This window comes from Propithecus coquereli, unplaced genomic scaffold, assembly GCF_000956105.1.
Source record: "Propithecus coquereli isolate 6110/MARCELLA unplaced genomic scaffold, Pcoq_1.0 Scaffold243, whole genome shotgun sequence".
In the NCBI taxonomy this organism is placed as follows: Eukaryota; Metazoa; Chordata; class Mammalia; order Primates; family Indriidae; genus Propithecus; species Propithecus coquereli.
Window position 1 is genome coordinate 585,198 of NW_012147986.1, and position 14,722 is coordinate 599,919.

Consider the following 14,722-nt stretch of genomic DNA (forward strand, 5'->3'; position numbering starts at 1 on the left):
CAGGGCAGGCTACCGACCTACAGTCCATATGGTTTATGTACCATAAACCATCAATTGTATTGTTTATATATTTTTAAAATTTACATTAACTGTATCATATTGTAACTTGCTTTTGAAACTTGCTTTTCATTGTGGTTTTGAGATTTATCCATGTTAATATATATACATTTATTTCAGCTATTATAGGCATTCTACTATATGACTACCCATAGTTGATTAATTGGGGACATTTAAGTTGTTTCCAGTTTCTCATTATTATACCACAGTCTGGCTCTAAACTACCTTGTGCATATGTCCTTGTGCACGTGAGTAAGAGTTTCTCCTGGGCAGGGTTTCCAAACCTTGATCTGTGTTACAGTCACCTAGGGAGCATAAAACCAAATCTGGTGGGAAGATGAATATCTGGTACTTAAAAAAAAGTTAGATCTGGGCCCTACCTCAGATTTGGTTTCAGTTGTGCAGCTGGTGTTGAGAATTACCAGTTAGGACATGTACCTAGAAACGGGATGAGAATGTTAGAGGGTATGCACGTTTGCAGCTTTTCTAGGTATTGCCAAGTGGGCACATAGGCTTTTACCCTATCTGCAGGGTATGGATTTTTGTTTCCCTATGTCCTCTTCAACACCTCTTTGATATTTGGTATTATTTTGTTTAAATTTTTGTTCACCTGTAATGGTTCATTTCTCATTTTACTTTGCATTTTTCCAATGCCCAGTGTGTTTGACAACCTTTTCTTAACTATATTGGGCATTTGGATTTCCAATTAGTATAGAGAACAAGGACATCCCTATCTCATACCATACACATAATAAACTCCAGATAGATTAAAGACCTAAATGTGAAAAGTAAAAGTTTCAAACTTTTAGAAGAAAAATGTAGATGAACATTGGAGTAGGGGTAGAGTTTCTTAACAATACAAAAAGTGTATACCAGAAAGGAAAGTATTGTTTATTTGACTACATATTAAACTATGTGACAAAAGACTCCAGAAACAAAGTGAGGAAAACAAGCCACAGGCTGGGAATAGCTATTTGGAAACAAACCATTTAACCAAGTAGGATTAGTCTCCGAGACATATAAAGAACTCCTGCAAATTGATTTTTTTCTTAGATTCAGAAATCTGACTTTGACTGTTAGTAAGATTGAGTTTATGTTTATTAGGATTTTATATTTTATGAATTGCCTACTCATATATCTTTCTATGATTTTGATCATTGTATCTTTTTCTTAATATTTTTTAAAGATCTTTGTATATTTTATGCATGTTTTTGGCTGAACTTAGAAGAAACTCCCAATTCAAACTGGCTTAAATAATAAAGGAATTTATTACTTTGCAAAAGGACAAGTCTTCAGGGAGGCATCCAGGGCCCTCCTCCCAACTCTCTGCTCTGTCAGCTTCCTGGTGGGCTTCATCTTCAGGCTAGCTCCTGTCACGTTCAGGAAGGGGCAGCAGCAATTCCAAGCATCACATCCAGACCAGACAATGTCCAGAGGACAAGAGGCTGTCTGCCTGCCATGCCTTAGATGGGAAGAAACCTTTCCTAGAAGTCCCCAGCAGATATCCCTCATTGGCTAGAATTGGGTCACATGCCCCTTCCTGACCAGGGAAAATTATCACTATTAGCTTGGACTAATCTTTTGGGGGTAGAACAGCTATTAAGAGTCAGTCACCATGACCCTCCATTGATTAATATTAGTAGCCTTTTGTTTATCATACATAATAAATATATTTTCCCAGTTTCCCATTTCCTTTTTTTTTTTTTTTGAGACAGGATCTTGCTGTGCTGCCCAGACTAGACTGCAGTACCATCATCATAACTCACTGCAACCTCGAACTCCTAGGCTCAAGCAGTCCTCCTGCCTCAGCCTCCCAAGTAGCTGGGACTATAGGCATGTGCCACCATACCCGGTTAATTTTTCTGTGTTTTTGTAGAGATGGGGTCTTGCTGTATTACCCAGGCTGATCTCAAACATTCCTCCCACTCCAGCCTCTCAAAGTGCTGGGATTACAAATGTGAGCCACCATGCCTGGCCTCCCATTTGCTATAATATGGTTTCTAACTAGATCTTGAACACCACATTTCTAAGATGCCTCAGTTATAAGAGTTATTAATATAATAGGCTTTCAGAGAGGAGAGAACTATAATTAATGTTCATTGGAAGGAATAAGCAAGCATTTGTTTCCACATTCAATACAAGTCATTTTCTTCAGGGCCAGAGTTGGAGTCTGAGCTTTCTTCACATTTTCTAATTCTCTTTTGGATATTGGTTATTAAACACAACATTGTGGCCACCACTGCTTTTTGTAATCTCTGCCTCTAATCTTGACTCCTTTAGCCTCTTTGAGATTGACATTATAATTTCAAAGCATACGAAAGAATATTGGGAATTTTTTGTCTGCATTTCTGATTTGATTACTCTTGCAGTTTGATTGTTTTTCTTCACCTGAAGGAAAAAATATTCCTAAAGTTACTCAGCTTCTTTAGGAGGTTTCTGACATAAATGCCTAAGTGTGGGATCCGTGAATAGGTCACACCAATCCTGCTGGCTTTAAAATTTGTATGATCTTCTTCAAGAAGTTTGACAATTTCTTTTAGTTTTTAAGTTAAGGAAACATGATTATATTCTCATGGTAAAAATTCAAATAATAGAGAAAAATTTGGCATAAAAGAAAGTGAAAGTCTTTCAACAACCCCTAATTCTCAAATTGAGTTCTCTTCTCCAAGGGTACCCCTCTGTGAGGTATGAACCTTCCAGAATGTAACCTGTGGATATATGCACACATATGTGTGTGTACCAATTACGGGGTTTTACATATAGTAAATCATGTACATACTTAGTAGCTTTTTTCACATAACAGTTTGTTTTGGAGATCTTCCCATGTGAGTTCCCTAATGGTGGACATTTAGGTTGTTTCTAATTATTTGCTCTTACAAACAGTGCTATAATTAACATCCTTGTAAATGTCTCTTTGTACATATGGGCAAGCATTTCTTTAGGGTAGCTATCTATGGTTTGGCAATTTCTACTGTCTTTAATTGCATTGCCTGGTATCTGGCAGACGATCTTCTGCATGTACAATAACTTTTCATGTCCGTGCTCCATTATAGCGTAAGTTTTAGAAAGATGTTTTAGGCAACAATTAGGAATCTAAGTTTAAGTTCAAATTCTGTATGGATTGCTGTGGTCAGCTGAGGTGACACTTGAATGAACAGATACCTCTATGTGTGGCTAAGTTCACACACGGTACAGGCAGTTGTTTGGGGTAGCAGATAAGGTTCCCTCCTCCCCACTGACGTTCATTGTAAGGCACATCATGATTTTTAAAACATTAAAATATGGGAAAATGCATCTTGGAATTGAGGAGTTATATTTTGTTCTCCCCAAATCAATAGCCCATTGCTCCACCTCCATGTTCAAACGGTCCTTTCCCTGGTAGTTGATATAACTGCTTTACCACCAGTTAATGTCCCCGACAGGCGGGTGTGTTGCTAGGCAAGTATGCTGCATTGGTCTGCTTGTCTATTCCTGCACTAGTTCAGGGGGAAGGCTCCCCTGTGGTCTTCTTTTGGAGGACTTCCTAGTACATTTGTCTTTCTGTCTACTGCTCTTTCTTCTTCCCCACACTATCCCGTCTACATGGGCTGCTTCCTTAGCTGTTTGCAATCTGCATGATTTTGCATTGCAGTGGGTCGGATGTGAGAACATCTGCAGCAGTCAAGAGCGTATTTTCCTCAGGACTTGACACTGAGCTTGCCATCAGCAAGAAGCAAAATCTCTCTCTCTCTCTCTACCCCCTCCCCCATCTCATTCCATGATATCTCCCAGCGTTGCTTGCTCCAACATCAGTTATGCCTGAGTCTTGAATGGTGACAATCTGAGTTGAAAATACGCCAGCTTTCTTAACATTATCATTAACAGACTGCTTAATTAACCTGCTGATACCATCAATAATAGATTTTGCCCATGTGTTAGAGAGAAGACCCATGGCCTATGGTTGCGCTTTCTTTATCTGTCTTCCCTCCGCCATTTGCTTAGGCTCTAAGTGTCCCTGTCATGGGAGGTAGACTTGTCAGGAGTGGGATGGGAGGGACCAGGGAAGGTTTGAAAGTGACATGACAGAATCAAAAGTTCTGGATGAGATCATGGAAATGAAATCAGTGTAACAGACTGACATTCTCATTGCTCAAAGGAAGGGATGGCTAGTAGCCTGTGCATACAGCAGGTGCTCAACAAATGGACAACTAGTGTACACAGTCAACAGAAGAGATTATAAGGCATGTACCATTTGACTAGGCAGTAAGAACTGGCTGTTCAAGGGAGAAACCTGGGGATTGCCATCATTCTGAGGTGGCTTTTAGGGTTTTCTCTTTTTTCCATCCAGGCAGCTTAGATGAAACAGGGCATTGTCACCCCCAAAGATATCCCGAAGGGGCTGTCTGAGGGGAAGAAGGCTGGGCCTTCACTTCCTTTCATGCTGCATCTTTTGTCTCCAGTGGGTTTGTGTTTGAACCAAAGTCCCGTTCTGTCTTGCTTGCCCTGCATTTCACATTTGGGGATTGCAGAGAGTAAGGGAGATGCCACCATGAGCCTGGGGCTGGCCAGCCGCCGCCTCCAAATCCACACTGTCTCCTCTTTGTCTGTCTCCCTGCCACACACACACACACACACACACACACACACACACACAAAATGGGGGCTAGAGATGTTTCAGGTGTTCCCAGCTTCCCCTGACCTGGCATGGGCACAGGTGCGGAAGTTGACATTTTGCGCGAGCTCAGCCGGCACCCAGAAATCCCGGGGAGTCCCTGATGCTGCTCCTTTCATACTCCGGGAAGCTGAGCAGGCGTTGAGGTGGCGGTGGCTCAAGTTCTTGGTGTGAGCTGGCAGCCGCCCGACCTTAAGGGGATGCTCATCCCTCAGACCATGTTCCTGTAAGTTTGCCTTTCCTGGAATGGCGGTGGCGGTGGTGTGGAGGAAGGGCTTCTCCGAGGACAGGGATTGATGCCTTTCAGGGCAGAACATCCCACTATCCAGTGGTTTTCTTGGGTCTCCCAGGAACTGGAGCCTTGGCAGCCCCAGGGGTGTGGGGGATGCAGAGCATCCATGCCGCCACTAGAGGGCACGTCCCCAGCACAAAGAGGCTGGGTGCCAGCTTCTTGAGGCCACCCTGGGAGCCCTTCTTGGACCCTGAGCCCTGGGGGGCCCTGGGACTGACAGAAGCTCACCTCTGGGGGTGAGTAGAGAGAGTTACAGAGCCAGGATTGAAACTCAAGCCCAGATGCCCCAAACCCAGGCTCCCAATTCTTCCTCCACCCCATTTCCTGCTGATCAAATCTCCCTTACCTCAGATTCACCCTCCTAATTCTGTCATCTCTGGCTGGGGTTAAAACAAAGGTTTCTCAGTGTCAGTGCTGTTGACATTTTGGGCCAAGTAATTCTTTGTCGTGGGAGCTGTCTTGTGCGTTGTGGGATGTTTAGCCATATCCCTGGTCTCCACCCGCTAGATGCCAGTAGCAACCCGCATCCCCACCCCCAGACTGTGGTCATCAAAAATGTCTCCAGACATGGCCAAATGCATCAAAAAATCACCCCTGGTGAAGAGCCACGTTTAAGACAGGTGAGCATGCCCACTGTTGGGCAGGAGGGGTGCAGGGCTTAACCTCCAGCCACAGAGGGTCTGTCTGTGGGTTCCATTGCGTTGAGTGTCACGTGGAAACAGTGGAGATGCTCAAAGATGGCGTATGTGCTCTAAATACATTTCAAAACTGTATTTGGCCTTCTGCTTTTCTTCTCCAAAGACTGCAGAGCCTCTCGGTCTTCCCCTCTGTTTATTCCACCTCCCCACTTATTGAAACAGGAGACTGAGGCCCGGAGACCCCAGGGTCTCAAGGCATGCCTCACCTGCAGAACCCCATCCCCCAGCTGTGGGCACCCTGGACCGCTTGGCTCCCCAGCCGTCGGCTCGGGCACCGGGAGCATCTGTGGTCTCCCTCCCACTCTGCCTGCCCACTAGGCCCCACCACCCTCGAGCTCCCCAAACCCTGGTGCCCCCCCACTGGAGGGAGGGGGAAGCAGCAGGTGTTGATGCTAATCAGCGTTCACAGCCCAGAACTGCAGTCGCTCCCAGGCTCACACACTCCCCAAAATTAAACACTCATTATACAAAATTAATTGACATTAATTAGCAAAAATTAAAACTTTAAACACAGCAAGGCGCTTTTGGGGGAGGAGTGAGGCAGGCGGGCTCTGCATTTGTCACCCCCCACTCCCCACCTGCCCACCACTCCCAAGTCTCCCCACTTCCATCCTGAAGCAGGGCTGGAGGGGTTCAGGCGAGGGCGGCACCCACACTGGGCCACAGGCCCGGGCCAGCCGTGTGAGCCCCAGGCGAGGGGAGCAGAAATAGGCTTCCCGTGCTAGTCACGAGCTGACGGGTGGCCCCCAGACTTCAGCATCCAGTGCTTAACTAAGGAGCAAGGAACCCACCCCTCAGCCCAGGTCCCCAAGATCTCAGCTGAGGCCAGGGGAGGGGACACACCAAAGGAAGGAACTCAACCGTGGGAATCAAGAATATAGAAGGTCTGCCTTGAACTCTGTGCCCCCCCCAACCCTCGCGTCCCCAGGTATCCAGAGGCTTAGGCATTGAAGCCTTTCTGCTCTGTCCCCATTTGCCGTGTGACCTCAGATAAGTCACTCCCCCTTTCTGAGCCTCAGTTTTCCATCCATATGATGAGGGGGTGGTGCTGGGTGAGCACTGAGGTTCCTGCCTGCTCCAGCACCTGCTGTCAGGGAAGCAAATCCCTGGGAACTTGATTCACTCTGAGGTGACAGGATGGATGTGGAGACTGACATTTAAAGAGAATGGGGCAGCCCAAGGGCCTGAGTTGCTGATGGTGAAACATCAGGCCCCAGTGGGGATGTGTCTTCAGGCTGGAGATGTGGCCCTCCCGGATGGACATCAACTTTGCCTGTCTGCAGGGCCTGTCCCAGAGGAGAGGAGGGTAGCACCCTCGATAGCTGGCCACTCTTTGAGCCCTGAACAGCTCTCCTCCCTAACACTGGCTCTTTCCACCTTTGCTCGCCAGGCCCCCAAGGCCCCCACATCCCTTGCCAGGCTGGTAGGCAGGTGGACAACAGAACCTGGCCTTCCCCTACCTCTGCCCACTGCCTTCGAACGCGGAGCCCTGTGGCTTGGGGTAGGGAGGATTGGGTGAGGTAGGAGCCCAGTGGCCTCCCCCCATGGGGGAATGACATCCTCCCCCTCACCCCTGCTCCCTGCACCCCTCTCTCTCCAGCCAGCGCCAATATCTGCAACGTGGTCCTGATGCGGTACGGGGAGCTGGAGGAAGGGATTGATGTCCTGGATGGTGATGGCAACCTCGTGGGCTCCTCCAAGATCGCAGCCAGACACGTGGGTCAAGGGGCCGGTGGGGAGGCCAGCAACAGGGAGGGGGTTGGTTTTCCCCTAACGTGTTCATTCCTCCGGGCTTCTCTCCAGAGTACCCTGGCTTTGTCCTTTTATTTTTTTTTTTTTGGCTTTGTCCTTTTGATGTCTCCGCCTCACTCCACCCCTGCCTTCCATCTGCACGAGCCCCAGGCCTCAAGGTCTGGCCCCAGCCAAGCCTGTCCCCCTGGACAGTCCCTCATAGCTGTGAAACATCCCATCTCTTGTCCCAGCCCCTCACCCAGCTTCTCGGATCACCTCACCCAGATGAGGTGTTAATTGGTGAGGGCAGAGGGGACTCCCCAGAACTTTCCTCCCCTCCCCAGGCCCCAGGGGCCTGCCTCCCTGGGCCTTCACATCCTCTTGGGTCAGAAGGGGAGGCCTGGGGGTGTGTGGTTTGTGGTTCTGGGTTAGCAGGCACTTCTGCAGGGAGTGAGTGCACTGCGGTTGAGGGATTTCAGGCTTGCCAGCGTGTGGAGAAGAATATTTTGTCACAAGAAGACCCTCTTTCATCTCTAGTTTCCCTGGTCTTGCCCTCTTTAGCAATCCTAATTTAAAAAAAACCTCAGTCCACGTGCACATTTCCTTGTGCTTTTCCAGCTTCCTCCCTCCGCCCTGGGCTCTGGCCTGTGAGTGCTGGAATGGGGCGGGGGTGGCGTGGCGGGGTGGGGCTGCCAGCTGCGGAGCACCCACCCCTGTCATGAGGTCCTGGATCTGGGAAGAGCCCTGTCCAAGTCAGTGCCCCTCCAAGGCCTGCGAGGGGTGAGGGCCTGGGGGTGCCATGCCCACGTTGCTTCTCTGCTCCCTGCACTGGCACTAGACCCTCCCATCCTCCCCACTCCTGTTCCGGACACTGGAGGGACCCTCTCCCAGCCTGCCTGAGACTGACTATAAAGGCCCAGGTTCCTGGGAGAGATTTTCAGCCCTGAGCCCATCATCAGAGGGGATTTAGCCTCAATTTCCTGCCCAACACCAGTCTCCTACCCCAACCCTACTCTTTCCCCAGCCCCTGTGAGGGAGGCACCATGACAACTCCTCCTCATGGTGCCAAACAGCAAAGAAACCCTGGGCCTCTTTCTGCCGGCTGGGTCAGCCCCTTGCTGTCTGGGGAAAGACTCCAGGGACCCGTGGGCTGTGAGCAGCTCCTGGAGCCTTCTCTGAGGACGGGGAGCCGGGGGTTTAAAGGAACTCACTGTAATGGCTGTCCAAGCGCAGAACTGCCCCTGAGCTATGCCCTTCCTGGGCTGTGACAACCCCTGCCCCCAGGAATCCCATGGGAGCCCCCAGAGCAAGGGCCCAGGCAGACCCCCGATGGAGACCCTGCAGGTGCTCAGCAGGGGCACGTGCCCCTTACCAAGCCAACCTCTTGTCACTGAGAAAGACTCATTCTGAGCCAGGAGACACAAGATCAGATCCTCTGAATCTTTGTCTTTAAGGGACGTCAGCTAAATACGTCCCAGAATCGGTGTCCTCCCTCAGCACCATGAGCACCGTGGCTCAGCAGGCCCCTGCTGTTCGTGCCGTCCTTCCAGCCTGCTTGGTTTCAGAGCTTCTTCCCAGCCCTGCACAGTCCGGGGCAGGGGAGGCTGCACCCGCCACCTCCCTGGCAAGGCCCCTTCCTGGGGCCGCTTCTGTGTTGCCACCCCTCCCCCACATGTGGCAGGTGAGGGGAATCTGCTCTTTCAAATGTGCTTGGCAAGAAGACAGGTGGGGCTCTTTGCTGTTGTTTGGGATACAGCTTCGTGAGCAATTCCATGAATAATTCCGTTCAGCCAGATGTGCTCAGCAGCGGCACACACACCCAGGGGCTCCCGGGCAGAACTTGCCATCCTGCCACCTGCCATCCCCCACCCCTCTCACCACAGCCTCTGCCCGCCCCCAGGCCCTGCTGGAGACGGCGCTGACCCGGGTCGTCCTGCCCATGCCCATCCTGGTGCTACCCCCGATCGTCATGTCCATGCTGGAGAAGTGAGTTGGGGCAGCCAGAACCGAGGGGCCGCCATCGGGAGGAGGGCCAGAGGGAAGGGGACCAGGCTGGCCCAGGGCAAGGGCCTGGGGAGCAGCCAGCAGCCCCCTTGCTTTCAGAGGGAGGAAAGTGTTCTGCTCCATGTTCAGACTGTCCCAGGTAGGTGCTACTGGAATGGTTCTGTGAGATTTTGTGGGCTTTTGCCACGCAGGGCCCCGTGCTGAGTGCTGTGAGGGGTGGACGAGACTGGCCCTGCCCTGAGGAGCTGGTGGTGCTGGGGCATGTGCGTGTTTGCGTGTGCGTGTGTGTGCGCTCACTCGCTCTCAGGGAACAGCGTGAGGCCATGGGTGATGACAGAGTCTGAGGATTCTGGTAGGAAGACCCCAGGTCTGGGGCCAGCAGCACCCTTCGCAGGCACCTACTGTGAGGCAAATCGCCACCTCAGATGTCTGCTTACAAAATACAAGTAGTGATAACCCCCTCCCTCCTCTGAAGGGATGTTCCAAGAACTCATATTTGTCATGACTGTAAAGAAATAAGGGACCATTGTAACAACGGTAGAGTGATTCTATTAATTAATGGGTGTGAAATGGAATCGGGAAGCCTGAAGTGCTGCTGGGAAGAGCGGCTGAGCAGTGGGGGCAGGCCCTGGGGGTTAGGGCAGACCTGGGAGGGGGCGGGGCAGGGAGGGGTCCTAGGTGGAGGGTGCCTGGAGGTGTAGACCCCTGGCTTGTGCAGGTGACAGTGGGAACTCCCTCCCTCCCATCCTCCTGGGGGCTCTGCCCAGTGGGGACACCTCGAGGCCTCAGTTGAAATCGGGAGTGTGTAGGATAAGGACAGGGTTGGGGCACTCCATCTGGGGTTCTGGGGCAAGGGGTTCTCCCCAGTTTGGGGACCTTCGCATTCCCACAGTACTAATTATAATAGAAACTGACATTTATTAAACACTACATCCCAGTCCTCTCTCAGTCTGGTCTCTGCCCAAATGCCACCTCCTCAAAAAGGCCCTCCCTGGCCACCGCATCAGAACAGCCACCATTGCTCACTACCTCCTCTCACCTCGTACCCCCTTTTCTTCACAGCACTTATCAGTATCTGTGATTATTTATCTAGTTGTGTATTATCTGTCTGCTCCACTAGAATGTAATCTCCATGGAGGCAAGTGGATCCTTTTGTTTATTGCCCCGCACAGCATCTAGCACAGGTCCTGGCACATAGTAGATGCTCAGTAAGTGTTTGATGAATGAATGAGTGAATGAATGAATGCTCTCATTTAACCCTCACAACAGTGCAATGAGGTAAGTATATGATATCCCCGTTTTACAGATGAGGAGAGGAAGGTAAAGAGAGGTTATATATCATCTGCTTAGGGTCACACACTAGGAAACAGGGGAGCCAGGGGTCGCTCAGGACTATGGCTGCAAAGCCTGGGCTCTTCATACCACTGCCTCTTGGGTCTTCAGGTCACATCATGTAATCAGCATGTGTTTGGGTCCTGCCCTGTGTGGAGACAGGGGATGAGCAGACTTGGGCCCTGACGTCAGGAAGCCTGTATTTTTATAAGGGAGATGGGCAGGACCCACACACAGGTCAGCTGCAGGTGAGAGCAGGCAGTTTGTGAATGGGGCCAAGGTGACCTTGAGAGGAAGGCTATGGGTCCAGCAGCAAGGAGGACTATTCCCCAGAGAGGGGCTGCGGCTGACCCTGAGGGCAGGAAGGGAGGGCTTTCTGGGCAGGGTGTAGGCCTGTTGTGTGGACATGGAAGAGTCCAGCCTGGCTGAAGCAAATGTGCTTATTGGGGCCAGATGATGAGGGGCCCTGTGTGCCCCGCCAAAAGGATGGTCCCTCTCTTCCTAGAAGAGGGCGGAGCCTCTGGCGTTACCTGAGCAAGGGCATAGTGCATTGAGTACTGGGATTTAAGGAAATTGGGCGGGGCACGGTGGCTCACACCTGTAATCCTAGCACTTTGGATGACCAAGGTGGGAGGATTGCTTGAACCCAGGAGTTCGAGACCAGCCTGAGCAACATAACGAGACCCCATCTCTACTAAAAGTACAAAAATTAGCTGGATATGGTAGCATGTGCTTGTAGTCCCAGCCACTTGGGAGGCTGAGGCAGAGGATCACTTGAGCCCAGGAGTTTGAGGTTGCAGTGAGCTATGATGACACCACTGCACTCCAGCCCAAGCAACAGAGACCCTCCCGGTCTCCAAAAAGAAAAAGAAAAGAAAAGGAAATTGGTGTGATATGGAAATTTGCAACAGACAAAAATAAGCAGATCCTGGGAGAACAATCACTTCTGTGCCCCTAACCCTAATATATGTACCCCCCTATGTACCCCCCACACACACCCTGGCGGACTAAAGTTGTCCCCAAATACCAGTGACTACAAGTACATGCAAGGAGACGAGGGGCAAATGAGGAAGGCAGGGCTTCTTTCTTTGAGACTGCTGAATCCTGAACCTCGGGATTGGGAAGCAGGCTCAGTGGACACCGCTTACTCTGTCACCTGCACCAGGGGTCCGGTGAGACAGGACACTCACACAGCAAGTCAAGCAAAGCACAAATAGGCTTCGAGGGACAAGAGAAGCCTAGGATTCATGACCAGCTGGTCCATGAAGGCTCAGGAAAGCTGCCAAGAGAGGATGGAGTCTCATCTGCCCATCACACTGCAACTGAGGGACCCTGAAAGCACTGCGTCCTGGGTCGTCTACCCTGGGGGAAATGGGATTTCTGGGCTAAAGTGTTGCAGGACATCCTGTTCTAGAAGGGGCGGGAACAGCTCCCAGGCCGTTCCAGATAGTCCCTTTTTATCTCAGGATGTTGCATTCCCAGCACATTCTACAGTTATCCTGAGAACTACAAGAAGCAGGGCGGGGATCTGGTTCAGCCAAGGTCATCCAGGGGCCTGTCCTTCTGCAGTAATTTGCTGGGGAAAAACATGGTCTGTGACACCTTTCCAGTTGGCATCCAAGTTGAGTTTGAAGAAAGTAGAGTGATGGTTAGTGTAGCATTGGCTTGGGGGCTTAAACTAGGCTTTGGGAGTCATGGGAAGTGGGGTGATTCTAGTTCTGAACCTCCCCGCTCCGGTATCTGCCTAGTGTCTGGGGTGCCACATAGTCTGACTCAGCTCAGGGTCCAAAGAAGCCCCTCTGGAAGGGTAGCGAGACGTAGGGAGTCTGGTCTTCTGGGAGCCTTGTATTTCGTTGGTCCTTCCCTGGAGCTCTTTGGAGGATCTCTGGGGAGAAGAAAAGTGTCCAGCCCACATTCTCCCAGGAATATCAAGATAACTAAGACCAAATTTGTGCCCTCAAAGACTTGCTAGTGTCACATATACCCTGGAATTGCAGGACTGAGGGGTAGGCGAGGCAGGACGATGGAACAGAGCAGGCTGGGACTTCTGGTGGGAACACGAAATCCGGTTCCGGCTCCACCTCTTCCTGCCAGGCTGGCGTGGTTGTGGAGCCCCCTCAGTCTCAGTCTCCCACGAGAACATGAGGACATTGCCCCTTCATCCCCTCATTCATTGGCACTTTGCGTTTTCACCATCCAGCAGCTCTTTGGCTCTTTGCAGGGGCCGGGCCCACACCCCACAGCCTCATGGGCAGGGACACTAGCACAGGGCCTCTGCTGAGGACGCTGGTGGGGGAGGCAGCTCCACACTTGGGGAGCCCCAGTTGGGCAAGGGAGTCAGGACAGCCAGGGAAAAAAACAAAAGAACACTTACAAAGCAGCCTGCTTGCAAATTAATGGAGTGCAAACTAAAGCTGAACTCCAAGTGCTGAAGGAATGCGCAGCAACGGGGGAGACAAGCTGTTGTGTGGCTGTGGCTGGGACCCGCCTAGCTTCGCCTCTGGCCTCCCCATCATCCTGTCTGGGAGGAGCACACAGAGCCCAGGTCCCTGGTTTCCTGCTGGGATAAGAGGTGGGTGCTCAGCATGCTCGGTTGTCCTAGACTCTGAGACTGAAAGGAAGAGTCTGAAGTCAGCAGAGGAGCCTCGCCGCACCAGCCCAGAGCACTGGGTCACCTCTGAGGGTGGCATCCGCTCACTCTCCACGGCACCCTCTCTGCGGGCTGCAGGGTTCACACTCCACACCCTCCGTGCAGCTCCAACCATGCTGAGGAGGAAGCTAGTTTTAGACCCAGGGCTGGGATGAGCCCCCAGCTGAGAGGCAGCTGCCGGTGCTGGATCTGGAGTTGCTCACGCCCAGCCAAGCTTCCCTGGCCCTGGGATGGAGGGGGTGGGTCAGAGGCACCAGGCTGGGTCTAAGCTGGGTCAGAGTCCAGGCCACACCCCCCATGGTGGGTCCCCGAGTCCACTCCCTCAGCTTTCTTCCCTCTGTGGGCTCCGGGTCTTTTCTTTCTCCCAGGCATTCGCACATCTCTCCATCTGCATATTTTAACTCCCCCAGCTGCCTTTCCCATCCCTCCCTGCCATTTCCCTCTCCTCCCCTCCCCCTGTCCTGCTGTGTTCACTCTCTGGCTTGCTCTGGGCTGGAGCTTGCTCTGGGCTGGGACTCCTGAGGCTCCTGTTTGGCTGCAGCCTTGGGCCTGCCTCCTTCTTGCATTGGGAGCACAGGGCTAGGGCTTCCTGGACCCCTTTGCCAGTGGGAACTTCAGCCAGCCACCACTGAGAGAGGAGCTGAGGTTACAGCCCCATGTAGAAGGTGGTCTGTCCAGTGTCCCCACCAGGAGGTCCCAAGGACTGATTCCATGGCCAGCCCCTCACCTGCCTGGGAGGGAGCTTAACTCTTTCTCCTGGTCACCCTTCCCTGCCTTCCCTGACCCTCAGGGCTGCACCTCCAGGGACTTCACACCCTCTTGTCACTGCCACTGGAACAGAAGGGCAGGCCCCAGTGAGCAGGGGCTCCAGGCCTCCTGCACAAGTTTGGGGGGGTGGCGAGCCTTATGTCCAACACTCCTTGTCCTGCTTAAGAAGTTGATCTCAGAGCCCATCTCAGCCTTACTTCCGGCCCCTCCACGACTCCTAAGGAAGCCCAGGAGGCCTTGGAGTCCAGGGAGGGTGCGGGGCTGGCATGGAGGAGAGGGAGAGGATGGGGTGCCGCATGGGGGTGGGGCTGGGGGATCAGAGAGGTTTGAGCTTGATTTAGGCACCTTTGTCCTGCTTTTAATCCTGTGGAAACTCTCCTCTCCAAAAGCTCAATTTAGGCTAAATTCAATAGCTTGACAGATCTTGGGGTCAGGGCCAGTAGAAGGGCTAGAGGACAGCACAGCCCGCAGGACCCTACCTCCTTCCCACAGGTGACACGGGTGATAACCACACAATACTGATGCACAATTACTGAGCA

At 51.6% G+C, this 14,722-nt stretch overlaps 1 protein-coding gene across 1 annotated transcript in view; it reads left to right on the forward strand.

Moving 5' to 3' along the window:
• The window catches only part of SFXN5 (sideroflexin 5), a 116,759-nt gene that overhangs the window by 83,955 nt on the left and 18,082 nt on the right, over positions 1-14,722 (forward strand). Inside the window, exons 11-12 of the mRNA XM_012646494.1 lie at positions 7,299-7,414; positions 9,330-9,415. Coding sequence (XP_012501948.1) covers positions 7,299-7,414; positions 9,330-9,415 — 202 coding nt within the window. The remainder of the gene's footprint in view (positions 1-7,298; positions 7,415-9,329; positions 9,416-14,722) is intronic.